The 27828-nt window shown below is 34.5% G+C and overlaps 4 protein-coding genes across 11 annotated transcripts in view; 1 reads left to right on the plus strand and 3 right to left on the minus strand.

Moving 5' to 3' along the window:
* Nucleotides 1–270: 270 nt before the first annotated feature.
* On the minus strand, nt 271–3872 carry LOC111793024 (translocase of chloroplast 34). 2 transcript variants are annotated; one of them, XM_023674701.1, is made up of 8 exons: nt 3625–3872; nt 2535–2641; nt 2293–2400; nt 2079–2203; nt 1691–1955; nt 1022–1090; nt 812–943; nt 271–683 (listed from the first exon to the last, which is right to left on the minus strand). In XM_023674701.1, exons 2-8 carry the CDS (start codon nt 2631–2633, stop codon nt 597–599), a joined length of 885 nt encoding a protein of 294 aa, XP_023530469.1. In that variant the 5' UTR covers nt 2634–2641; nt 3625–3872; the 3' UTR covers nt 271–596. The 2 variants fall into 2 exon arrangements, with proteins under 2 accessions (XP_023530469.1, XP_023530468.1); XM_023674700.1 differs by having other exon boundaries at nt 782–943; nt 3625–3870.
* Nucleotides 3873–6577: 2705 nt separating this feature from the next.
* On the plus strand, nt 6578–10789 carry LOC111793022 (oxysterol-binding protein-related protein 4C-like). The gene is made up of 7 exons (XM_023674698.1): nt 6578–6817; nt 8612–8779; nt 9081–9326; nt 9396–9492; nt 9661–9952; nt 10183–10285; nt 10497–10789. The coding sequence occupies exons 1-7, from the start codon at nt 6815–6817 to the stop codon at nt 10749–10751; spliced, it is 1164 nt and encodes a 387-aa protein (XP_023530466.1). The 5' UTR covers nt 6578–6814; the 3' UTR covers nt 10752–10789.
* Nucleotides 10790–12206: 1417 nt separating this feature from the next.
* LOC111793021 lies at nt 12207–17251 on the minus strand. 5 transcript variants are annotated; one of them, XM_023674697.1, is made up of 13 exons: nt 16922–17251; nt 16224–16256; nt 16037–16140; nt 15742–15937; nt 15368–15466; nt 15070–15170; nt 14892–14963; nt 14593–14683; nt 14120–14200; nt 13279–13338; nt 13079–13201; nt 12861–12899; nt 12207–12776 (listed from the first exon to the last, which is right to left on the minus strand). In XM_023674697.1, the coding sequence occupies exons 3-13, from the start codon at nt 16117–16119 to the stop codon at nt 12648–12650; spliced, it is 1074 nt and encodes a 357-aa protein (XP_023530465.1). In that variant the 5' UTR covers nt 16120–16140; nt 16224–16256; nt 16922–17251; the 3' UTR covers nt 12207–12647. The 5 variants fall into 5 exon arrangements, with proteins under 5 accessions (XP_023530465.1, XP_023530462.1, XP_023530464.1 ...); XM_023674694.1 differs by having other exon boundaries at nt 15742–16140; XM_023674696.1 differs by having other exon boundaries at nt 16037–16256.
* A 3173-nt stretch (nt 17252–20424) lies between these two features.
* The window catches only part of LOC111793828 (U3 small nucleolar RNA-associated protein 25), a 15342-nt gene continuing 7938 nt past the window's right edge, over nt 20425–27828 (minus strand). For all 3 annotated transcript variants that reach the window (XM_023675883.1, XM_023675882.1, XM_023675881.1), the window contains exons 12-25: nt 27630–27702; nt 27272–27331; nt 27153–27191; nt 26983–27071; nt 24801–24865; nt 23928–23974; nt 23699–23758; nt 23460–23531; nt 22845–22874; nt 22657–22751; nt 22418–22523; nt 21554–21616; nt 21392–21463; nt 20425–20793 (exon numbers count right to left, since the gene is read on the minus strand). In XM_023675883.1, the coding sequence (XP_023531651.1) occupies nt 20719–20793; nt 21392–21463; nt 21554–21616; nt 22418–22523; nt 22657–22751; nt 22845–22874; nt 23460–23531; nt 23699–23758; nt 23928–23974; nt 24801–24865; nt 26983–27071; nt 27153–27191; nt 27272–27331; nt 27630–27702 (946 nt within the window). In that variant the 3' untranslated portion in view covers nt 20425–20718. The remainder of the gene's footprint in view (nt 20794–21391; nt 21464–21553; nt 21617–22417; nt 22524–22656; nt 22752–22844; nt 22875–23459; nt 23532–23698; nt 23759–23927; nt 23975–24800; nt 24866–26982; nt 27072–27152; nt 27192–27271; nt 27332–27629; nt 27703–27828) is intronic.

Here is a 27828-nt window from a genome sequence, read left to right on the forward strand (position 1 = left end):
AGCAATAGAAATTTGACCGAAGAGGATAATTTAATTTTATTCATATACTTCAATTTCAACAAATTTATTACATTCTTGAATTTAGATTATTACCGTGGTTAACTATTTTATTTCTGTTAAGTTAGATTATTAAAATAATATTAACTAATTGTTATTTAATTTAACTTTTATTCATATACCTTAATTATAATTAGTACAACTTATATTTAAAAGAAAAAAAAACCCTAAAAAAGCATCTTTATAAATCTATGAATGAAAAATTCTAAGAGAGACAGAAGAATAAGGTGACATAAAACAGAAGGAAGCTGTTCGTCATTTGAAGAGTGACAAGGATTAGGTAAGGATCAAGACGGAAGGAAAGAACTGCAATCCTTTAAAGTTAATATGAGTACCCGAATTGAGGTTGCAGCGTGCACGAATTTGCATAATAGAGAAACTCGGATCTCTCAAAATTCAAAATTCTACAAAACACGACAATAACCGAACTCAACACGAACAATAGAGTAATGAGTTTAACTCACAGAAAAGCCATATTCATTGTTGAGAATATTGATGGGGCCAAATCACTACTTTACTTGCAGTCGTACAAGCTCGTCTCATGCGTCTACCTCCCATGACGGTCTCTTTTCGTTTGATATATCACTTATTATTGCTCGCTTGATAGGTTTAACGACAAAGAGATACTGTCAACAAGCCAAAAAGAGAAGCAAATAGAGAGGCTCAATCCCTGAATAGTAAGAGAGAAGCAAAACTATAGAAACCTTAAGTTCCAGATGCATACTTGGAGAGCTAAAATAAGGGGAATCAGCACCTTCCCCCTTTGATTGGGGTTCGGGCCCTCAATCAACTTCTTATCGACAAAAATAGACTTGCTTCCATTCGACACGACTTTGGTGATCGTCTCAACCAAGTGAGGAATCCAAGCAGTCCCATTTGGAAGAACCTATTGAGAAAAAGAACATTCAAAACCATTAATTTGAAAACATTCTAATGAGGATTTTTAAGAAGAGAGAAGTAGAACCTTTTCATCTTTGTCGTTCTTGTTGCACCGTCCACTGTTCTCAACTAAAACAACTGGAATTTTCGGTACCTAGAAGGTATAGAATTTAGATAGATATTTTTATCATTCAACGAGACAACAGATTAATGAATGTAAGGTTTTGTTGAACAAAAGGAAGACATGGTTTCATCTCATTCCAGAATACTACAGATTTACTGAAAGAAAGATCAAAGAGATTAAATGCCATTCACAAACTAACTACCAAAAATCCTTGAATGTATTAGCCACTTGTTACGAAATAAGTAATCAATCAAAGAACACTTGCATGTTTTAAGCATGCCAACAACAAAATAGCTCACTTTATCCTCTACAGTGGCAACAAAACATAGTTTTAACAGAAAAATGAAGATATAACCCGAAAAGTGACCGTCATGCATTTCTGCTATTCACGTGCTTTAAGTAATCTCACTCAAACAATTAAGCTATTTACACGTGTTTAATTTTCAATGCTTGATGTTTCCTTTCACAACCCTTTGGAGTTGATTTTTTCTAAGGAGATATCTAGCGTGATGAAATGAGTACTATCAACTACTGTTCACATAGACGGGGCATACAACTAAAAACTGCACAAAGGAACAAAATGGAACTCAAGATTTGCTGACAACGACTAATAAAAATGGCGAAAGCCACCTGAGTATCTCGTTTGCTGAAAGAGGCACCCGCTCGGACTGTTTTCAGTAGAGCTTCTGATCTTTTGGAGAAAAACTCATCATATGGTAATCCATCTGGTGGGGAAAATTGAGCATGAGTAAGGACGACCAAAGCCCTACTCCATATTGCTTTTCCAAAGCTCTCTGTTATGGCCCTAATAACCTGCTTTTCCAAGTTATCTACTCTATATGCATCCAAGCGATCCACATAGAGAAGAATATCTATGGTCTTATTCAAAAGAAAGCTGCTCACCAATCCCCAAAAGAAATCCCAAAAAAGAAGGATAAAGATATACAGTAAGGGTAAACATCAATTGATTATCTCATAATAATTAATTTGAAATAAAAATAATAATAAATAAACTTACCGTTTTATGATCTCAAGTGCCTGATCATTGATATAACCACCTTCTATGATGCCAGGTGTATCAATGACATTTAATGTAAATCCAGCCCTCGACCGAGAAACCATCACAGGCCTTGGCACTTCAGACTAAATATTTCATTTCTTAAATCAAATTGTGCACCTTCTGTACACTTGAATCAACGAAAATACAAGTGAAGTGAATTACTTATGAGTACCTGAAAAGGACTAACAGATACCGCTCTTTCACCAATAATGGAATTCACAGTGGATGACTTTCCAACACCACCCTTTCCCATTACAAGTACCGTCAAGGTGGCAACATTCTATAGAGAGATATCAAAAGTAAATGAATCTTTAGAGTTTGTGAAAAAAATGAAATGCAGATAAAGCAGAATGGAAAAATAGATCATGTAGATATGGATTTTGTCATCTCGACATATGGGTATGAGTATATGACCTCCTGCTTCAGCCTTCCAAGCAACTCAAGTAATTTGTCTTGTGTAGCCGGTGCGAAGTTGTTAATCCCAATCCATTCACGAACAACTTGGGATGCCATCTGTGTGACTGTCATAAAATTTCATGAAACAAAGTACAAATACTTGCATTAGCCATAACTCCTAGCCCAGAAAGAGGCTCCAAGAAAAGGAAACAAATTTGACTATCAATTTGAATGGATAGAAATAAAATATAGATACAATATCATAGGTTGTGTACGTAATCACAACAAGAAAAGTGCCCCACATAATTTTTTTTTCCTATTTTGCGATGAAAACCAAAAAAGAACATCAGATGCAAGAATATGAGTGACTCATCATACTCATGAAACCTTATGCAAAATCTAAAGAATGCACGAGAACATAGTTAACAACTCAAGCCCACTGCTAGCAGGTATTGTCCGCTTTGGCCCGTTACGTATCGTTGTCAGTCTCACGGTGTTTTGTTTTAAAACATGTCTATTGGGGAGAGGTTTTCACACCCTTATCAAAATATTTTGTTCCCCTCTTCAACCGAAGTGGGATCTCACACCATAGAAAGTAGTTGCGTGACCGCATATGAATTTTCACAAGTGACAGACAAAGAGAAGCTATTCTTAGGCAATTCAGCAACAGCTGACCAACATGACCACGGGAAAATTAAGCTGAAGCAGTATGAGAAGTCGGGTAAAAAATGAATCCAGACATAATGATTTTATTGGTGAATTAAGTCAAATACATGCTTGTTCAATGCCAGCAACCTATTCGAATAAGGTAATACCCAGGAATTTCTAAGATTACATAGACGAGCGAGAAATGTTCGCATGGAGAGAGATGTAAGGCCTAAATTGACATCCCTCAATGCCCACAATTATTCGTATCCCCTCACTTCCGGGACAAACAGAGCGGATTATTGAACAGTTGAACCATGCGAAACAACAAAAACACTAAAACGTCAATGAGAAAAAACCCAAATTACAAAAACGCATCATTAGGGATAAGAAAATGAAGATATGAAAAAGGAAACCAAGCAGCAACATAAACAAAAACCACAATTACCATGAACTAAATTACCTAATTCCGGAGAGTCGGAGCGGAGGAGGAGAACGGTGGAATGGCGGTGGCGGGAAGAAAGGAAGGAATTTTTCTCTGCCTCGATTGAAAAGAAATGAAGAGGAAAAAAAAAAAGTTAAAGACGGCTTATCTGTAAATTTTGAACCCTAAAGCGGTGCTTCCATCTTTGCTTCGCTTTGCACTGCCTGTTCTTTTATCGCTATCTCATCACCTCCTTCTCTCTCTTACCTCGTGACGAACGCAAAGAATTGTTTTAAGTTTATTTTTCTTAAATTATAAATTTAATATATATTTAGTTTCAAACTTTTAAAATATAATTTATATCAATTTTTTATTTTATATTCCATAAATTTCTAATTTATTTATTTATTATATTTATATTTAAATTTTATATTTATAGGAATCTTCAAATTTTCAATTTTTTATTTATTAAATTCATTAAAAAAAAAATTTCAAGATTAAATTGAAAGTTTGAAAGTTCCCAATTAAATAGAGAAATATCAAAATTTAGAGGCTAAATTTATATATATAAATTTCTTTGTTGATTATAATATATATATATATATATAAAGCCTAATGGATTTAATGTCTATTACTATTATAGAAGTCGTGATATAGACCATCCATGTCTTATACAATCTTCGTGTCACCTAACTAGCTTATATTATCTGTCACGTGTGCACCCATGATCTACTTTTTGCCTCGTCATCTTTCATCTATTTCCTCTTTTAGTTCGTGAGGGCACGTAGGTCTGACCCTAGGTTTGTTTTCTCGAGTTGTCTACTTCTATAATTTTAAGGATGAACACGGAGTACACATTTATTTTGAGCTATATTTTTCTTTTATGGTTGTGTAACACATAATGGTTTCCTTCAAGGTCCAGGGCAAAATGTTGGTCACGTCCAAGTATACCCCTCGATCTACCGACTTTCGATTGGTCTTGGGGATCCTTAGTCGATTGGATTAGGATTGCGTAAGATTCGTAACATCTTAGTTATGTTTTGATTAATTCCCTAAACCTTGTTTAGCAGCACAACATACTTGTTATTTAGTTTTGACTTCTTCCTTTTTGGTCAAGTGGGTTCCACCGGAGGTTGGATAAGTTCTACGAAAGGATTGATGTTAGCATTTTTGGACACTAACATCCGAGCCGTTACTCTCTGAAGTTGTTGATCTCCATCAAATTCGTCTCCCTCTCCAACCCAATTGCTTACACTCACGATTCCTTATTCATGATCTTCCATAAAAGAAAATTACTTATTTTTCACGTTATTGCCAAAGTTTGATAGATAAATTGGTTCAACGACGAATTCAGTTTGGCAAGTAGCATAGACCAGAGAGTTTGAGATTTGTTGTGGATGTACCATTCCAAATGGTCGCTCCTCTTTATTTTATATTGGTTGTTAAAAAAAAAAAGTCCCTCAATCTCGATTGAAAATAATGGTAGGATTTTTTAAATTTGAGAAAATAAGTGAACCTCGAGAGTATCAAATGAACTTTTGATACCTTAAGAATTCAGTTGATTCATTCCAACTAACTTGTGGATCTTTAGAGTGGTTCTCTTCAAGGCCTAAGCCTCGTTACACTTAGACCAGGGCAAGCATGGTGACCAACTAAGAGACCATTAGTTTTATGGGTGGTGGTCGATCCTTATGCATCTCACATGATTAGTATTTAAAATAAAAAAAAAACTAACTAATAATTATAAAAGAATCTTAATAGAAATATAAAATAGTGATAAACTAGTGTTATATATAATACTATGTTTAATTAATGGTAAAATAATTATAATTGAACTGAAATGATTTTAATTTTAATATAAAAGAAATGTGAATAAAGATGGAGTAATTATATGGCTCGCTATTGGAAATAATCAAAATTAGAAAGAATTACAGAAAAATACAAAACCTAATAATTAAGACATCAAAATGCGTGTTCAACAATCCAATTAATATAATAAAAAAGAGGTGACATACGATTGACACGTGGTCAAAGAAGATTGGCTTACTTTCAACAACTGTTGAGGGGTTGTCGGCGGGAGATCACAAGGTCAAATGGGATAGGCTCCGGCGCCGGCGCCGACAGTGGTAGCCACGTGTGAATGAGACTATTGCAAATTGTTCGAAAAAGAGAAGCAAAAGCTAAATGCACGCGTAATTGGGTAATTCCGTAAACATGTAACTTTATCGTATTGAACAAGTCAAATTAATACTTGTTTATTGTGTATCTCGTGTTAAATTACAGATATAGTCCTCATTATTAAGTCACATAATATGTTTCGGTAGGGTATATGAGTAAAATCACAAAAGTTTAATTTATTTAATTGTGATTTTTTCCTTTTTAAGAAAATACGTGATTTATTTAATTGTATAATATAATAAATAGTTTTATTTTTCTTTTTGTTCTAATATTTATTAGTTACTCTATATGATTTATTTAGCTTAGAAATTACTTTTTTAATTATTCATTACAAATTTTAAGATTGGATAAAACATTATTTACTATTTTAAAAGTTAATAATTCAATTTCTACTTTGGTAATTATTGAACAAAAAAAATGAACTAAACAATTTTACACTCTAATTTAGAAATTAAGTTATTTATAACATACTAACCGTACTCTAAAAATGCTGATAAAAAGGCAATATTTACTCATTTTTTCTTGGAAATGGTTACAATAATTAATTTTAGTATTTTTAAGTCTTTGTTTTTTTTTAACTTCCAAGTTTTATTTTACTTCATTTTTATTTATTAGAATATATTTTTTAAAATGGCTTTAAGAATTTTATTCATTTTTTAATTATATTTTAGTTTAGGATAAGTAACTAATATATATTTAAAATTTTAAAAAATATATATATATTTTTTTAAAATTTTGTATTTAATAAGTAAATGATTGGCAATAAATAGAATAATATGGCATTCACACCACCGCGCCTTCTATTGATCCTTTCCCTTACGTCTCATTGGACAATCCCCTTTTTAAATCGCCAAAATTCTTATTCTTCACGACGCACAAACACCGACCTCTCTCGCTTTTCCCCTCTTTTTCTCTCTATCGATTCCTCTTCACTTTTCACCTAAACAGACTCCTCTCTCTTCCTCATCTCTTTCGATCGAAGAATCTACACTCCTCACACTTCCGGCGTCGGCGACTCCTCAGGCACCGTCGATCGTCACCGATTCCACTGATGGTATGTACCTCTTTCTCTTTCTCTTTCTCTCTAGATGTTATTTGTGAGATTTTTCTGTATCGATTGTGGATCGATCATCGCTGATTTTACAAAAACCACCTCGAATCGACTGAAAACCGCTTTTCTCGGCCTGCGTCTATCTCTGGTTTAGGAAAATCGATAGCGGTCTTACGGCCGGTTTAAACGGAATCTTGGGAATCATCGTCAAATATTTAAGTATTGGTAATGGTCCTTTCCCTGATTGAATCGCCGTCTTTAGCGGCATTGGGGAGTTCACGCGGCTGGCTAGTTTTTCCCCTTTTTACATTATTAAAATAATAATATGGTGGACGCTTTCTTAATTTAGGTTTTGTTTACTTAACTTTGGACGTTTATATTTGTTTTTTTTTTTCTTTTAAATTATATATATATATATTTTCCTTTTTTAACTTTGTAGACTATGCATGAAATTTATACGTGAATTAAATTTTTATAGCCCGTTTTTTAGGATAAAAAGTATAGAGATATTTGGTGCCCTAGATTTTGGAGGGAAAAAAAGAAGCAAGCACATGCCTCTAGATTTATAGATTTATGACATTTTTTAAAAGAAAATTAAAGACAGGTGATGGTATATTTTAAAATAAATCAACTAAACTAGAATAATTATAAAATTAGATTGAATTTAAATTGTATTTTTTTAGAACGTTACCTGAGGGGGAGAGTTTGTCTGGTAAATAAATAAATATATAGATTGGATAAAAAAATTCCCATGGGTAGATTTTTAATTCCAAGTTAATAACTAATATATCTGTACTAAAAGGAATGAAAAATATTTCTGCCCTTTGTTATTGTTATTATTATTTTCAAGCCTTATTTGAAAAAATAAATACCTTGATTTTGTAACATATGAACATTGTTAGGTTTTTGCAAGGTAGAATTGTTTTTTCTTTTAGGTTAGATCTTATTTTATAATGATTTAGGTCTAACTCTTTCAATTTGAATTAATTACTCTTAATATATGTATATAATTTCAGTTAAGATTTTTAGTGTAACATATGAACATTGTTATGTATGCTTATGTGTATTGCATTACTTATTGGTTTTATCGAATATATTTTGACTCCCATTTTTAGTCCTGTGTATCATATTATTTTTAGTCTGAACTCTAAACTAAAAAAAAAGATATTTTAAAAAAATGTATAATTTTTGTCTATATGGATAGTAATTTTTTTTTTTAAAAAAAAAGTGAGAGTTTTAACTCTACTTCTAAACTTTCATGAATATTTATTATATAAATTATTATTTTACAAACTTTTTAAAATAGTTGAAGATAATAATGAAGAGTATTTTTTAAACACCAATAATATTTTTGAAACAAAATATTAACTATTTTTATAAAAAATAAATTAAGAGTAAAGTATCTTTCATATATATTTTTTTTTGAAATTTAAAAATATTATTGAGAGTGAAAAAATATTTTTGATAGAAAATATAAAATGTATGAGTTTTTTTTTTTTTTATTAATTTTGGTAAGCTCTTATCAAAGGGCTAAATGTGGGGTGGTCTCATATGGCGGGTAGATGTCTTATAGATATTAGTTCAACCAAGAACCAATATCCTGTTAATAAATTCTTCAAGCCACTTTTTATCAACGGTCAGAGCCGCACGTGGGAAAGTTCTTTGTTTGTTTGTTTGTTTTTTCCTTTAGAAAAAAACATTGTTGTTATGAGCACTGATGTGCGTGAAAATGACGCTCCTAACAGCGCGTGGGAGCTAGAAAGTTTTTGGACTGACAAAACGCCGGAAATGTAATAGGGTGCGGGAGTGGACACGGAGGGGGAGGTTAGAAGAATTACTCTGACGAAACCACTATCTTTGGAGGGAGGATCGGATGCGGCCGACTACAGATCTCCTAACTTGCTCAAACGCATCCTAAGCCTCTTTAAAGATATACGGCCAGGATCCGATTTATCTCACTTCAAGGTTCCTCTTTTCTCCTCTCTCTCTCTCTCTCTCTCTCTAAGTTTATGAACTGTTTATTTAATTATGTTATGCGACTCTGTAATTACATCCTACCATTTTTTGTCCCTAAAAACTAATTTGGTAATATTAGTACTTAGATTTGTGAAAAGAAACGAAATTTGACTGTGTTAGTGCTATTTTTTTCACCCATCAATATTTATATTAAAATTATGTAAGTTTATGGGTTATTGTATGTACAAACAAATGCAAACATAAGATGAGTTTTGGTGATAAAAGTATGAATCGTATGTGTAAATTTCAGGTGCCCCCACAGTTGAACATGCCAAAATCACAACTTCAATGTTATGGTGAATCAGTGTATTGCTTCAATGAAGACATGTTACGGAAATGCAACAGTGGGAAGAACCCAATAGACAGATTTGTGGCTGTGGTTGCATGGAACATATCTACTCTTCGTCCTTTAACTTTTGGTATTGCTCCCTTCAACCCAATTCTTGGGGAGACCCATCATGCTTCAGCAGGCTCCCTAAATATCCTACTTGAGCAGGTTTTTACTTTGTCTCTATCTTTGTCTCTCTCTGTTTCTGTACTGACTCTGTTAGGAAATTTGTGATAGATTTCACATCATCCACCGGTGAGCGCGCTCCATGCTACCGATGAAAAGGAAAACCTGGAGATGATATGGTGTCAACTGCCGAAGGCCAAATTCTATGGTACCTAAAATCTGCATTTATCTTGATATAATAGATGGCATAAGTGGAGGGTTGCTGTTATTAATCTCCTCTCTTTTGTGTTTGGGGATAGAAGTTATTTGCACAGTGAATAACACTGTCAGTTAGTTGGTCTAAACAAATATTTGGGTTTGAATCCAACTTTTGTAGGGACATCAGTAGAGGTGGAAGTCAGTGGTAAGAGAGAGCTGAGACTTGCAAATCATAGAGAAACTTATGTTATGAATTCACCAAATCTCATGTTCAAATTCCTTCCAACGCCTGCGGCTGAATGGAGTGGTAGTATCAGAATTGCATGCCAGGACACTGGTCTTGAAGCTGAGTTACGTTGTAAAGGTCTGTCTTTCTTTGGGTTTGGAGGAAATGCTAGATCAATCAAAGGAAAGATTTTAGATAGCTTCTCATCAAAGCCTCTCTACGAGATCAATGGTCAATGGGACAGGTAATCTAAGCCTCTGTGCTAATTGTTCTTCTACTTTCTAAGAGCATATCTATTGGTTTCAGATCTTTCATTAGTTTATAATTGCAAGAACATATCTATTGGTTTCATAATTCAAAATCAAACTGTTCAAACAATTCCATATTGAATATTTCCAGATTCCTCAGAAATACATAAACAAACATCAAATATGGCTATCAATTTCCTCTGTACTCATTCAACTTATATTGCAGAACTGTCACTGTGAAGAACATCGAGAGCGGTAAAGTTGAAATCATATACAACGCAAAAGACAACATTTGGAGGCTGAGAACTCCTACAGTTCAAGACCTAAGGGTAAAGTAATCCACAATCAACTTTCTTCATCATATTGTGCTCCATTCAGGCTTTCTATAATTGAATGGAAATTTGACAAAATCCATGAAAGCTCTCTGGACTTGTTTCGAGTTCTTCAATGATCAAAGCATGTCTTAACTCATTAGGCAAAACATGAACATCAATTAGTATACATACACATACCTGATTGTGAGTTGAACATATTGAACAGAGTGTGTTGCCAAGTGAATCAGCAGTTGTATGGAGCGAGGTGAGCCAAGGCATTATGAGCAACGACTGGGAAGCAGCAAAAAGAGCAAAGAGAGTCCTGGAAGACAAACAAAGGGAGTTTGCAAGAGAAATGGCATCCAGAGGTGAGACATGGGCTCCCAAGTTTTTTATTTATTCTCATACTAAAGAGGGCGAGTGGGAATGTACACCTATTCAAAAGTCAGTCCCTCCAGCCCCCATTGTTGTACCTAAATAGCATATTCCTTCTCTCAATATATATATTTTTTTGTACAATAACAAGGCATCAATAGTTTGTTGTCATGGATCTGCTATCCATGAGTTATATATTGATTAAAAAAAACCCCATTAAGTTGCTGAACCAATCCACTCCATCTGAACATTCTTAACCAAATTAGTAAATCTTCACTTAACTTAGTCACCAAGAAGTTGACAATCAATCCGGCGGAAGAACAGTTTCATTTGTTCATGATCAAAAGCCCTCTGTTTGGTTTTCTGTTTATATGGCCACACCAGAATTTTCAATTGATCTTCATGATTTTTCCTGTCAGATGACGAGCTAGTTGTATGAGTTTAATTAATGTCGTAATTAAAGTTCAGTATCATTAGGGATCAAAAAGGGAAAAGAATGCTGATATCATTCACTCAAATATTTTTTTTATTTTTTAAAAACCTTTCCTCTTTAATTTTTGGAGTCGAAGTAGCATTTTATTGAGAACTACATTCATCAGACGTTCCTGACTCCTTAGCAAGAATTCCCTCTTAGGTATCCCCGCGTAGGTACTTCAGCTTGTAATCGGCTTGATTAAAACAATTGCATTTGTAACCACTGATGTGGTTATAGCCAGGAAAGCCACAAACCCAATATTTTGAAGCTTGTTAATTTCAAAGGATCAAACCGTGAGTTCATTTCAAAGAGATGAGATTTGAATGGGCCTCATTACCAACAGAGCTCAATTCCTTAATCTTCGACTTCCAAGATAAGCAAAGCGTTCAATTGAACTTGTATCCTCTTTGCTTGATCTTCAACTCATTTGGGTCATAGGGTGGTTGTCGATAAGAGTTGCGATGGATGAGCTTGGTTGCCAAATGCCAAGGCTTTGTAGTGATCATGGTCGGCTGTTGACAAATAAAATGCCAAGGCTTTGTAGTGATCATGGTCGGCTGTTGACAAATAAAATGCCAAGGCTTTGTAGTGATCATGGTCGGCTGTTGACAAATAAAATGCCAAGGTTAGAAAACGTTTGAAAAGGAAAACATGTGCAGAGAAACTAATAGAATCACCATGCTGAATCTGATGTTTTGCAATGGAGAACGAGTCATATGATCTGGAAAGAGATAGAAGATATTTAAATCACAGATGAAATGTGAGCGCCTAAAATATAAGCATCAAATGAACCATGCAGATATTTAAATCACAGAGGGGAAATGCTACCTAAAGTGAAAAAGACAAGACTAACATACCGTTGGCCGAGTTTGCAGGTAGAAAGATTGCATCGTCTGTGAAAGCGCCCGACGAACCTGAAAGTCAGTTTCTAACAAACTAGAAACAGAGCAGGAAAATGTTCTGGACATCTCAAGTTAACAGACCAGATAATGCAATTAGTCCATTCGCGAACTTTCGAGACAAATTGACCTTTCTGTCCCTCCTGTTTGCACAGCTTTCTAATTGAAGTGCCGCACAGAAATATGATACTTTGAAACACAAAAGATTAACATATTTGTAAAAAATTGCAAGATGCAAGTTCAGATCCTCATGTTTACAAAATATTACAACAAGATATATGGAAATAATCTTCCTTCAAAATCATCTGTGCGTCTGTGCTAAACCTAACCAAAAATTAAAAAAAAAAAAAAAAAAATCCTAAAAAACGGAAAGTAAAAAAGAGATAATATGTCGCCCATCCCCGAGGAAGCAACACCAACTTGTTAGCTTCCTACCAGATCACCTTAGGCACTCGGCAAGCAGCTTGATGCACTCAGGAATGGTGGTTGGTCACATTAAAACCTTCCCAAGACAGGAATTTACAACCTATAACTGAATAAAATACCAGATTTGAACAAAAAACTTGGTAAGTTATTGATGCCAAAGAATCTGAAACTTCAAAAAGATATGTGAACATAAAAACCTAACTCAATTTGTCGTATAGTTGGAGAAAAAATACAGCAACTTATCCAGAGCTTGGGGATAGAATTTTCTTGCAAATAGGTAACAAGGCCGTTGCATACCATTCCACACGCAAGGCCACCTTTGTACTTCTTTCTGTAGAAGCCCCAGAAAATCAAAAATTAGATCAAGACACCAACCGAGTTTCATTCGAAATTTCTAACAAAAGAACAAGCATACCTTCTTGTCACTTGTTACATGCACACTCACATCAATTGACTGCGAAGATAGCACCATTAAAAATAATCATCCACAACAGTTACCACCTTTACATCACCTTACCATATGGTAGGGCTATATCATAAGGGGTGAGTAAAAATTACTGGAATAAGCTAACATTTTAGAGCTTCTAATGAAAATCGGTGAGTGAAAATATTGGAACTGTAAATAAATCATACCGTAATATTCTGCAAAAGCTCATCGGTAAGATCCTCTGCTCTATACGATTTTGGATGCCACTTTCTTTCAGACCAATCAACATGTGTTACTGACCAATTTGCAATTCCAGTGGGATCAACAATCTAAAAGATGGGGAAGGGGAAGTTTTTAGTAAGAAATAGGGGAAAGGCTCTGTAGATGTGTCTGGAGAAACTCTTACATTGAAAAAGGTCGGCAAGTAGTGCTCATCAGCTATGCAATTGCGCCCTTCGAAACCTGGCTGTGGATGAGAATATACATATCAATATATGGTTGTAAGTCGGTATTTGGTAACCATATGGATAGAGGATCTATCATAATTGACAATAAATGCTGATAAATTACATGTGAGAGGACGGTGACAGCTTTTTAATTTGGAGCATATACAAACCAAAAGAAAAAACAAACCTCACAGAATTATGGAAACCAGGGATCACACTACATACTAAATAAAATGGAGTCCCCTGACATTTTTCCGGGCAATGTAACAAAAATTGCAAATATCCCCTCAGCAGAGCTTTGAAAGGCAAGACCTTGACAGAAAAATGGAATCGGTTGAAGGAACTAACATATAACCTCAAACTCAATAAATGGTTGTCAGTAGGATAAGTGTTTGCAGACTTGTGAGAACTCAGAAAGGGGCACACGAGTGTACCAGGACATATCAACCGGATGAAAGAGCGAATAGAAAAGACTCTCGAAGTCTACTCCTACTACAGGTCAAACCCAATGAAAATTGAGAAGATATTATTAGATCCCAGATGTATTCTTGATTTTAGAGAAACTGTGTCTGCCTATTCGAAAAAAATTTGCTCAGTTGTACAGGAAAACGAAGAGTCTGAATAGTTCAACTTATCTTCTAATGAATGTGTCTGTGGTGTGCGTGAGAGAGAGAGAGAGAGAGAGAGAGAGAGCATTACTATATCCCTAAGATGTAAAAAATGAATAAAAGAAAACTACACATAGTTAAGTTTCCTAGTTTTGCAACAGAAATACAGAAACATAAATAAGTTTATAATCACCTGGCAGTAATTGCGAAATTTGTTGTAATAAAGATTGTCAGCCAAAACTATTAAAGCATGCTGCCGTTTCAGGGTGAACCACTGAACAAATAAAGAAAATGGAGGTTAAATTTGCAAGACATTTCATTAATTGACACAAGTGCGCATGGGAGAAATATCTCAATCTGAAATCTAAGCCATAAAAGTAGGCAGATGTATGAATCAATGCATCCATAAGTCTACCCAACAAAACCACTTTAAGCTTTGCGACATTTCAAATGACTAAAAATAATCAAGAGAAAACTATTAAATTTTCAAATAGTTATCGTGGCAACCCAGACAAGCACAGACGTTAATGAAAGAACCAAAGCACTTAATTCTTTCCGTCCGTGTACAAAAGGATTCTTCCAAAAAAGAACAAAATGATAGGAGCAGCATGAAACTAATCAAATTTGTGGAAAGTTGGATGAATGATCGAAATTTTCAGAGCGTACCTGAGCACCTTTTCTAAAGTGCTTCTCCTCCACTTCCGGTAACATGTGCTCTGAATACCTGCCATTTCCATGTGGACCGGGATCCTTAAAGCTGAAAAAATAATTGCATCTATTAGAAATATTCTACAAACAAATCAATATGCAGCATTAAATTGTTGAAGGTCTAGCAATTTGACAAGTAACCAACTGCTAGGAGTTGTGTGTGTAGATATTTTCTCACAGAGAAGTTGGGTGTAATAGCTATTCCATGCAAGTCATAAGGAAATACACGGAGAGGAAGCGTGAAGGCACATACTCACCTATCTACAAAACTTATATTTGAAGGCATCAGATACTTGTAGATATAGTCAAAACTATACAAAGGCACACAACTGCAAAATAAAAGGAACGTTAAAATTGAGGATAAGAACGCAATACCATCCATGGAAAGGGAGAAAGAAAAAAGAAAAAAGAAAAAAAAAACGAGATTTCAGTCACCTATCGGAAAGCAAAACAAAATGGTGATTATCCGGATTCTGTAGAGCATTCGCCAGCAATCTTCTCTCTGCATCAACCATAGTAATTTTACCCCACACCACCTGCAATAGTTATCAATTAAGTGTCCAATTGTTTACATTCAGATCAAAAAGGGGAATGAGAAAAAGAATAAGAATGATCCATATGACGTGAGTGAAATTTAACATCAGGCTAGCATACACAGAGGCACTGGGGATTTCAATCTGACACCAAATAGACTAATAGCTCTATTTTAGTTTTTAAGCGTGACTGAAGGCACCTGATTACTATGAATATCCCGATTCAAGAAGTGGATGCTGACATGAGTTGGTTTCTCCTTAGATGCATGAACATAAACAGTGAATTTGTCTTCATGACCCTGCCAGATGATAAATTTTTGGTAAAGAGATCAGTCTGAGGATAACATTTAAAGAAGTAATGAATTGACAATGAAAGAATAACAATTCAATGTTAAAACAACTGATTCCCCTTCTTTGAAACAAATTTCACACTTTTTGTTCCAAGCCTTGATGAACATCATTATTAGTGGCTTATGAAAAACCACATACACCATCAATTATTACAAGGAAATAAAGACCATGCAAAACGCGAGAAGAAGAAACAGCTTAGATAAGAAAAAAACAAAAAACTTACATTGAAAAATTTGTCCCAAAGCTTCTCAAACGGCAAAGACCCAGGAGTCAAAAACATAAATGCTATCTTTGGAGTTTTTGATGGTACAATAGGTGAATTCAAAATTTCTCGAATGACAACATGAGAAGCAACCTCTTCATCAGTAAGTTCTCTTGCAGGAGCAGGCGGAAGCCAATCCGTAATGACCTTACAACCTCTAGAAGAAAAAATGTAACAGGCACTATTACCTTGAGGTGGATACATGTATGCACAGAAAAGGAATACAATGATGAAGGAAACCAAAATGATAATCCACATAGGCCTCTTCATATGAGTACGATGACGAGGCCCTGGCAAAATCTGCATATCCTGGGGAATCCACGCCTGAGTTATCTTCATTTTCAACAAAATGAACTGCAGCTATATCTCTAAGCGATTAGCATTGTGATTGCTATCTACCAATATGCACTTCTCCAATGAGAGAAATGTATGTCAAAAGTTACCAGAGAATCTGTAAACTGATTGATGAAGGAAATCTGCAATTTGATAACATATACAGATCTTTGTCATAAGTTTTTTTAAAAAAATCTGATTAACTTAAATGGAAAACGTAAAGGTCCAAATGATTATAGAACTCAAAAGTATCATAATTCCTGCTATTGTTAACACCTAATGAGTAGTACAGAAGGCCTCAGCCCTGTACACTGATAGAAACTTTTACAGTAAGTTACTTGCCAACAATCATTTCAACAAGACACCGTAAAAGCAGTAAGAGTATCCATAGGTAAGACAACTTATACACGATAAAAGAATAGTCCATTCAAAGCTTTGAAGCTTCCCAACAACTAAAACCAACCTATACCACCAAATGTCAAAACCAACCCAACGCTTATGTAGGTCAAATTTGGACCTAATAATACGAAAAAACGCTATGAATTCAAATCGAAGACGCAAGCACACCAATACCAGTAGTCAACTCGCGGAGAAAAAAAATCACAAAAACTACCAAAGAAAAGAAAATCTAGAGCCTAGATTCCTCTACAAGAGACCTAAGCAGCAATCAGACAATCCAAAACTACAAATCACGAGATAGAATGGGAAGTGATAAAAGAAAAAAACGAAATCGGAATCCGAACACTCAATTCAGTAATAAAAACACCAAATGCAACAAAGATGAAATGAGCTAAGAAATCACACTCACAGAATGATCTCGACACACGAATCAATGGCCAAGTACTACAACTTCGCCCGTCCCGTTTCAAGATCCAAATCATGAAAAATGAAAAAAGAAATGGAAGAATCAGGCATCCATATACCCGCGCAGGAATGGAGATAATTTATTAACTAGCATAGTAAGTGTCTATGATTTCTATTTCCATGTCAGAAACGCTTCGTTGTCGCGCTCCTTCTCTCTCATCTCTTCTCTGCAAAAAAGGAGGGAAACAAAAAATGTGGCAGGGCGGAGGGTTGGACGGAGCCGGCGTAGAAAGGTCGTTCTAGTTTCATATGCAAAACATTTTCCAGAATCAAGACGACGTTTTTTTTTTTTTTTTTTTTTTAATAAATTTTTTACAAAATACATAAAATACGCCATAATCATAATTTCACAACTTAATCGGAGTTAATCAAAATTTATTATCATAATTATAATATTTTCAAAATGGAAATATATATATATATATAAACTTTTAGAAGCATATAAATTAAATTATAATTAAAGTTAATACACATACTAAAAAAAGGTGCACAATTCATTTGTTTTTTTCTTTTTCTATTTAATTTGGACCGTCCACGGTTAAAAATTAGTTCGATCAATCTCTAGTAGTCTTTGTATTGTACAGTAAATATAATCGTGAGGGAACGACCCTCCTGTCTACTAGGTACTTTAATACCTATGTGAGCTATTTTTTATCTAGACAAGTTTACTGCTAGACGATAATTGGAGATTGTAACAACCCAAACCCACCGCTAACTGATATTGTTTGCTTTGGCTCGTTATATATCGCCATCAGCCTAATAATTTTAAAATGCGTCTACTAGAGAGAGGTTTCCACATCTTTATAAGGAATGTTTTGTTCCCCTCTTCAACCGATGTGGGATATCACAGAGATACCCTAACAGTTCCTCACACACAATAACTTGATGAAATGGTACTACATATCAAGTGCAGCTTTGTAGCTACCAACTACTTTAATACAAATGTGTACCATACCATGTCAATCTAGACAGTGCACGATTAAATGTTAGTTAATGAGCTTGTAGTTGTCCCCACATTGTATGATCATAAGGGAAGCGATCTCGTGCCTTAACCAACTCTATAAACTAGACAATCTGTAGTGTTTCCAATCACATTTCTCACGACATTTGTTAATAAGTTAAACTCGAGCAACTCAACATACATTCAGTCACATTTTTCTCGTAGTATAGCAGTATTATAGGGGGAAAATGAGTGAAAAGAGCAAAAATGATCCAAGGATGACTTCCCGAACAGATTGGTTTTTGCATTTTAAAGCTTCGAACAAATGCAAGGCAAGTCATCTTTGGCTCATATTTACTCTCCAACTCATTAACATCTTCACAATCTTTCTTCCAAATCTTGAAGGCTTCACAAAAAAAACGCTTTCTTCTTTACTGTATTTATAGGCCGCTGAAAAGAGAGCGGTGTTTGTAAAATGGGAGAACTTTTCGTAGCTAGTTGTCTCGTAAATGGATTCTTCGGGATCACAAAAATCTAGAATAAGATTCCAGTATTCTTTATTATCTTTATCTTTTAAAATTTCTTATCAAAATCAATCCGATTTTCTTTTAAATAATAAAGTTAAAAAAAAATTAAAATATTTAATAACCGTTCTAACATTTTATTTTGAAACACATATTAAAATTAATTTTTTATTATCAAATATAAAGAATTAATTTTTTTTAATAATTTATTGAAGTATTTTTAAAATTAAAATATATATTCAGTAATTAATATCAAATTATGATTATAATGGATTCTTTCTTCTCTCTATAGATATATTTGCATAAAATGTATATTTTTGGGTTGGGAGATAAAAGATTCATTGTTATGGGCTTGTGGCCAACATGTTCTTCAATGTCTTCTAATATTATGCTTTGGTCCCTAAATTATGGTGAATCAAGAATATAATTTTAAAACGAAGTCTAATATTTAGGCTAAATCACATCGAAAAAAAAACTCTTAAATTTTTTTTATTTGTTTAAAAATATACATTTGTTCTTTAAACAATTGCAGTATTATCCTCGATGTTTCGTAAACATTTTTAAATGTCATTCTATCATATTTATTCTAGAGTTGATTTGAGTTACTATCTTGTTGTTTTCAGTCATCACTGTATTCATTTTCTATCCCATATAAGTCTGATTTATTTTTAATTATCCATTGTGCCTAACTTAATTAACTTAATTGATAAATTGGCCGTTAATTAAAGTAGAGATTGAAGGTTTTTCTTTAAAAATAAGTTGCGTAATTCATTAGTCGGTCTATTTTAAATGATTAATGGTAGGATTTTTTTTTTTTTTTTTTTTTTTTTTTTTTTTTTTTTTTTTTTTTTTTTTTTTTTTTNCAAAAAGGAATAATTGGGTTGACATTTGTGATTGAGACCAACAACCAAACTTTGAGGAAGGTCCTCCCTAACAACCAAATGAATCAAATTTTCCTTTCAAAATCAATCAATTTTTAAATGTGGTACGTGTAATAACTCGAGGCCATCGTTAACAGATATTGTCTGCTTTGATTTGTTACGTATCGTCGTCAGCTTCACGATTTTAAGAATCTGTCTACTAAGGAGAGGTTTCACGCCCTTTTAAGGAATGCTTCGTTCCCCTCGTTAACCGATGTGGGATCTCACGGTACGAGTCTATACAAGTTTAGTTTGGTTGAATCAATATTTTTTTAAAAAATTGACTTAATTTCGGGTTGGTGACTTGAATAACTTAAATAGAATTCACAACTCAATTCTTGACTCATATTCAGCTCATTATCTCTTCATGTATTATTATTGTTCGACGCAAATAAACCGTCCCTTATAACTTCTATTCACGTGTATGTATTTACCAAGGTTAGAGTATCAGCAGTTGACTACTATAGGTTCGAAAAAGCTAGCATGTGTTGTTAGTCTCTCCAGAATGCCTTAGAATAAAATGGGTGCAAAAGGAGGTTGAATGGAATCTAATTTAAACAAGGGGCGCCCAATCTACTTACTTCCGCCTAAGCTGGATGGAGTCAACCATGGGCAACAATGCTCATGGAAAAAACCTTATCCATGGAGAATAGATTCTGGGTATTGACATGGGGAACAAAACCTGCAAAAATTCATTTTTCCATCTGCGCCTCTTTCACACCCCATCAGATTCAGATTCCCATTCCCATTATAGTGCAAATTGGAATGATCAAAGATATCGTCTGTGAATTTGTGCGAAGACAACTTGCCGACCCCCCACGTGCTCCAGCGTTTATTTAGCGTGTATGAAGATGTAGCTTTCATGGGAGAGGCATGTCTAGTAGAAAATTGTGAAAGCCCACATCTATCAAAGAGGGAAACGAAACATTTTTTACAGGAGTGAAAACTTCTCCTTAACATACGCGTTTTAAAATCGTGAGACTGACGATGATACATTGTAGACCAAAACGGACAAGAAATATCAGAGAAAAAATCAAAATATTGTTTTCCTTAAAAGGACAGATAGTTAATTGGAATCATAATGTTAATTAAAGATTTAAGCCTACATAAACATTAGTTTCTTCCTCAATTTTAAGTACATAAACATAATGAAAATCTCAAAAGTACATAATACACAAATAATAATCAGATTAAGAAAAAAAAAAATCAGAACTTATGAGTCAAAATTGTTGGGCCTAGCCGCGAAGAGAGTCCGATGTTGTGGCAGTTATAGGGACATCGCATCTCTACTGTTGCAGAGACCATCACATGGCTGTTTCGGTCCTTCAGCGAGCATGCTGGCTGTTACAAGGGGGGCTTAGCAAAATACAAAGACATTCTTATCTGATGTCCCCATCCTTTTTGCTGGCACGGTTCCAACTATTCTCTCCAGCTAACATAAAATTGATAATAGGTTAGTATAACGGAGCAAGAGCGGAAGGGAAGAACGGTAATTTGAAGCCACTTAAGTAGTTTTATACTCCAACGACAACGTCTTTTTAATTCAACATGTGAGATAGGAGTGTCGACAGTTGACCATCTTAATTGAGAATATATGTCTTAACCAATTGAGTTATACTTCAAATAAATAGACTTACAAAACAACTGACATAAAACCTTGACAATTCCCATTTTTTTAGTCCAAGTTCGTAAAAAATACCACGAATCACAAGAGTTGGGAACTGTCATACAAAGTAGTAACTTTTCTATGTTCGTTTAAGTAGTCCTGGATTTAGACATTCTTTTTATGTCTTTTATACCAGGAAGGATTACTCAAAGAACTCAAAACGGTTAATTCGTCATGTGAAATTCAAAACTAATAAAATGAAAGAAACAGGGATCTCATTGCAACTATAAGTAATAGCATAATGTATATAGCACTCGCACATCAAGATGGCATCTTGAATTGAACTCAAACCTCTTGGATATGTAAAAGAATTCGTAATATCAACCTCAAACAAGTTTTAATACAACAGCACAGTGACACTTACCCGGAGATGATCGAAAGGAGAAAATATAACTCTGCATGTCATGTTGTCGGATCCATCAAGCATATTTACAATCTGAAGAGTAGTGGGGAAGTCATAATGAAATCAAACATATGGTGTAACATAATTTTAATAATTAGTTCAGTAGAAAATCATCATGTTTACCTCAGGGTAAAACTCTTTCCTCTCCGGCAAGGAATACATTATTAAGCTTTGTATGCCACGAATCTAAGACCAAGAAAAAAAATACATGGTCAAGGATAACAATTTTTTTTTTTTTTTTAACAAGAAACGTAACTTTTTATTGAATAAATGAAAATTGATGGAAGCTGAAGGATACAATTAAAGTTAGGTGCAACATAAAACACAATTTTTCTTCATTGGGAGTATATGATATATGCTAAATGCTTGTGCTAAGCAATCATTTTGAATAGTCGGATAAGCATGATTAATAGATGAAATTCAGTTTACTACAGCACGTAAATCATTTCCATACAACTGTAATACAAAAGATGTTTCAAAATTTAACATCATGTAAACAGAGAAATGTTTCTTTCTCCATCGATGGCAGGTTATCTAGGTTCAACGTTTTCTCTAGAGTATCCCAATTTGCTTCATGCCCCTCTAAAATCTGAAGTTCAATTTTCATGGTCCAATGCAGTTAGGTTTGTGGTTTTGAAATTCCAAAGAGAAGGGGAGTGATTTAGAGGATGTATGGAAGATGATTAAAAGTTTAAGCTACTTTTAATGTACTCCCCCTAAGTTCCTTATTTTCTAATTATAATTCTTTAGGATCACTGCCAACAGGAAAAACTTTTTGCAAACCAGTAGACTAGAGTGGCTAGGGATCTAATCTCCCGATCGTTCTTTTCTGTCCCCTTATATTCTCCCATTCTGGTCAATGAAAGTTAGTTCTTACCAAAACACAAAACCTGACGCGCACAAGTGTTTCTCAGTAGCAGATAACAAATATACACTAATGAAGACGAAATTAAGCTTTTTAGAAAGGTATATAGCGTTATAGGTAACCTTATATCTGTGATAAAAATGAGCTCTCTCTGTGTATAACATGATCTTCCGCTTTCCCTCAAAAAACCAATTTCGCGCCCGTGAGATATCACTTTGCTTAGTATACCTAAAGAACAAAACTAGATCATTATGCATGACAACAGAAGCAATCAAGGATACGGCAAAAAAAAAAAAAAAAAAAAAAAAAAAAAAAANTAAATTTATGCATCAGTTTAGAAGTAAAACGACAGGCTTCTTACTCTCCAAGAAGACAGAATGAAGCATTCTGCATCTTCAAAAAGTTCCGAACTCTGACAAACTCAAAGTAAGAACTAATGAATAGCATGACTCCACCCTGAGTGCAAAATTCAACAGGTAAGATAAGACAAAAATATATAAATAAGACTTCATCAATCAAACAATGTCATCATTAGTGAAAAAACGTTACCTGACTAGATTCGTTTATCTTTGGAAACACCTGAAGAAGAAATTAGACACCCATTTTAAATATCAGATCAATAATAAAGGTATTGAATCTCACTTCCTCTAACTTTTTTCCCAGATAGTTTGGTTTATCCGACTTTATTTTCACTTAGATCGACCAAGTCAAATCCTCAAACAACTAACTGAAGTATTTGCTATTTGAGACCAAAATTGATCAAGATCACCAGGATAAATAAGAACCTTGAAAAAAAAAAAACAAAAACAACCTCTGTGTGATACTAGATTTTAAGCAGAATAAACTTCTCGTATATATTCCACAACCTCTGTGTGATACTAGATTTTAAGCAGAATAAACTTCTCGTATATATTCCATTCTCGCCTAATATCGTTAATCATTGTGAACATCAAGAAAAGATTTATAACTATTTCAAAAGCTCTAACCACTGCATGAACGATCATCTAAAAATTATTGCAGGGGAGGCCAGCATCACACTAACAGCCAGGTTCAAAATCAAGCCTCAAATCTTTTGACAAAACGAAGCTAAAAAATTAACATGTTTCTATTTCCCCCCAAGGAAAAAGCATTCTGTATTACACCACTAAAATAAAAGAAACAAACCTTCTTGGAAAAGTACTCAAGACGAGCATCATCAACATCAGCTATAGAGTCTGCCTCAAATCTCTCGTACACCTGAAACAAACATACACACAAGAAAAGTACCCCAAATGAGCAATTTCAAAAACAATTCAAACAACTTTAAGGTGCTTTTGCAGGAAGCACTTAAAACTCCTCAAGTTCTTATGAAAAACAACTGCTGCAAGAGCAAGGAAAAGAAAAGCATGAAAAAGCAGACAAACCTGGCGGACTTGGAGCACCACTTTTGGAAGAATGCCTTTGTATTCACATAACAACCTCACCTACGACAAGTCATGTTAAACATTCAGGATATGTAATAAATATAGATGAAACCATACCAAGTAAAAGAAAATCAGTAAATAATAAATAAAAAAAATCTGCCATTGAATGCCCATCTCCAGGTAGCTAAATTTCTGCGTTACAATAATGTAACAAAGAAAAAAGATGCACCTTTCCTTCGAAGTTGTTGCAGTGGCGATTGAAAAATCCATTTATATCTATTAACAACAAGATGAAAAAGAAATTAAAAATACTTCATCGCAATCATTAAGATTATAATAAAAGATTCAACGTCATAAAAATACAGTTATTCATACAAGATCTAAACATCAGAGAAGTAATAAATTTCCCGCTTACAACGAACCATTTCATAATTCATTAAAGGGACAATATCTAAAATGGCATTTTGGGATAATTGCACAGTACGCTGTGGTAGTACTGTAAAGCAATTGCATTTACAGATAGCCAGATACTCTAATACATTTTTATTTTATTTTCTTGAATTCCCTGTGTTATTTATTACTTGTTCATGCTACTATTTAATTTATCGTTGCCCAAAAGAGATTAACAAATGACCCCTACCAAACTCATAATTGTTAGTTATAAATTCGTATCTTTTCCCTAAAAATGTGAACTAGTTGACGCACAACATTTTCTTTTTTTTGAAATCATTATCAGAATTAAAACTAAAACTAAACAAAATGACATTTTTCAAGACCATTATTATTATTAAAACGAGTCACTCTATGTCATGATGACATTGCAACATAAATAACACCCATATGGTTTAAAAGCATTGTTATAGATGGTTCGACAATTTAAATAGCAGAACCCTCTTGCTCAAGTGATCTAATCAAATAACCCACTCCAGCCATTTTTGACATAGTACAAAATTAAAGTTCTGAACCCACCAAGCGTATTCTCACTCACATAGTATGTAGCATTAAATCAAGTTAGAAAATGACTTAGAAACTCAATTATTTTGGGATTCAAGAAATTGAGCAACATGGATTGGATTGCATACAAACAATAGGTGTACCTTACCTGGGTTTGAGTGAAAACCCAAAACAATTGACTGCCTATAGAACCTCGCATATCCATCAAGATACCTACAAATATGACAGTGATTTCATAAATGTAGATAATGGGTTAAAATTTTCAAGCATGCAAACCTAATGAAAACAGGTTGATTAATTATATATATAACAAATTTCATTGATGTATGAAATTTAAAAGAAAGGAAAAACCCAAAACCAATGGAGTTACAAAAGGGATCTCTAATTGGACAAAAGTGTAGAGAGACTGTAAGAACAATAAAATGAAGAACATTTGTACTAACACATAGCAAAGATAATTCGTTCAAAGAACTCTCCAAAGAACTTTCCTTTCCTTGAAAATAGGGTTTTTCCTTTCATTCCAAGTGCCTGAACAATGTACATCCAAATAAGACTTCTATCCTAGGAAAAAGGATGTCAAACGAGAACATAAGGAGGCTGTTGATCTCATTAGGAAGGGTAGTAGACCAACAGCAGGAGGAAAAGAGCTCCTTCCAGAACCTGGCAGCAAAGTGGCATGAGAAAAACAGATGGCTCTGAGATTTAGAATCGGCTTTACATAATATGCAGCAATGAGAAAGGGCCATATAATGAGACCTTCTCTACAATCTATCATAGGTATTGACACTCCACCAATTTTGAATCAAAGGGAGAAAGGGGTGGTGCACCATTCACATATTTTCAAACAAAAAAGGTAGGAACCCTATTTCATTGAACCTGAAACCAGCATGATGGGAAAATGGCTGGACGTAGGCCAATCCAAACGCTTGACTGGTGCATCTTTGTATTTATAAAGGATAGGGTTAGAGACAAGGAATCTACCAATGAGGGACAAAATGGGGTTCTCTCTAAAGCTAGACCAAGTGTAAAGGCCATTTTGGAGGGGCAAATTGATGAGATTACAGCAATCAGTGAAAGAACTAAATTTTCGCATGCTTCTACTAACATAGCAAGTCAATTTCTCATTACTCATCTAGTGACATAAAAATCCTCTCCTAGAATCCACCTGTCAAGACAAAGGGCTGATAGGTCCAGAAGATCTTGCCAAAAACGGGGTCTTCCATTAGCCTCAAGCTCTGTCCCATCAATGTTCTAAGAGCTCCATGAAGGTTTTAGTTTCTTGAAGCATCACTATGACAGGATTATGCTTTGTAATAATCATCCAAATGGTGTGAGCCCACCTTGTTGAGAGGAGGAAGGTTTGTCGTTGTTTACTGTGGAAACAAGCCCAGTTAGTTGGGTCTTCAACTGCATCATCCAAGTCAGTTAGGGAGGTGGGGGAAGCGGTTGTTCGGGAAGCTCCATCTAAGTTTGGCCCACAATTGAGTCACCAAGGTCAGGTAAAGGGGAGGGCCTAGGTTGATCTATGCAGGGAAAGAGATGCAGGAAGACAAGAGAGGAAGGAGAGGGTGGAGCAGAGGAGAGGAGGAAGGGGCGAAATAAGTAGTTTTCTGTATCGATATTAACAAAGATGGGTGAGAGAGAGGGTCGGTAGCAAGAAGGGGAAGCAGGTTAGGTGCAGATCCAGTAGGGCCTGGGGGAGAAGGGAATGGATCTATTGGGTCACTATGGGTCAAGACATGTGGTGGGGGATGAATGAAGTGGGTTGGATGTATAGTGGTCGAAGCAAAGGGCTTGTTGTGGAATCCATTAGGCTCTTCGGATTTGGGCAAGTAAAAGAAGAGGATGCATTCAGCCCGAAAGAGAATCCAATGAGTTTTTGACTATATAGGGTGGACCATCTGAGGCTGGGGAGGGGATGGGAGTCTGTCAGCATGCAAGGCACAATTTAAGGGAAAAGAGGGTAGGTATCATCAGAGGAAGGACGGATGTCAAAATTGATGGGACAAGCACCACCTTGTAGATCTGTGAAGCAATCTACAAGCCAAGAACAGAGGGTTGCAGGATGGAGATGAAGAAAGAGTGATCCTTTGGTGTCTGTGATTTTCATTCTTTCTACTCTATACCTTTGGTCTATCTCAATTGTGTAGACCCTCTCAATAGTGGCAGTGGAGTCATGGTCGATGGAAATGTTGGGTAGCAAGGGAGGGGAGAGAGGAGAGGGAAGTCATCAATACAGGTTTCATGTGATACCGTTTTATTGTAATTGACATAGATTCTTTTGATTTACATTTGAGTAAAATAATGAACAAAGATAAATTGGAACATACCACTGTCTTATCCGCATCACATCGGTTCCATGCTGCTTCGATGGTATCTTATTCATGTGTTCAATAACGGTATTCACATGGGACCAGTTCTAGTATTCACATGAGCTCAAGGTTATAATGCATCATAAAGCCTATAAACAAAGATTATAGTTTAGTAGCAAAGGAAATACCTGCATTGCTATAATATCTGCGTGATCAATGATTAGGACCTGTTCATATGAAGCATAATCTTCATATAAGCGAAGAAAAAGAGGAGCTACACAAGAATACACTTAATCAGAAGTAATACCTCAATGGAAGAAAGATAATCAACATCTTTCTCCTTGTTTTTCTCCATTTCGCCAAGTTTCTGATAAAAAGTGTTCGTAAGTAAATTATGCATTTCCAATTTTATAAAAAAAAAATGCCAAAATATATCCAACCACACCTTATATATATCATAATTGGCGGGGTTCATTTTCACGGTAAATAATTGAAACTAAGCATATTCTTACATTAAGAGCTAGAATATCATTATAGTGAAAATTTGAAAAATATCATAATCCTACAAATAATCAAAGTATGAAAATATCTACTCGGGGCATAGTGGAAATATAAATTTTTGGGTAAAGAAATGCTCCTTGAAGTTAAGGAAAAAAATAACTCACCGTAATTAGACCAAGGGGTGAAGCGACAATTATGTCCGATGAATAGAAATCACTGAACAACCTAATGCTCTTCCTATAAAACAATTGATACAAATAAGTTGAAAAAATAAATTTGTTTTGATTACATGAAAAAATAGAATTTATTAATTAACAAATTCAAATTGAAAAAAAAAAAAAAAAAAAAAAAAAAAAAAAAAAA

This window comes from Cucurbita pepo, chromosome LG04 (genome assembly GCF_002806865.2).
Source record: "Cucurbita pepo subsp. pepo cultivar mu-cu-16 chromosome LG04, ASM280686v2, whole genome shotgun sequence".
In the NCBI taxonomy this organism is placed as follows: domain Eukaryota; kingdom Viridiplantae; phylum Streptophyta; class Magnoliopsida; order Cucurbitales; family Cucurbitaceae; genus Cucurbita; species Cucurbita pepo.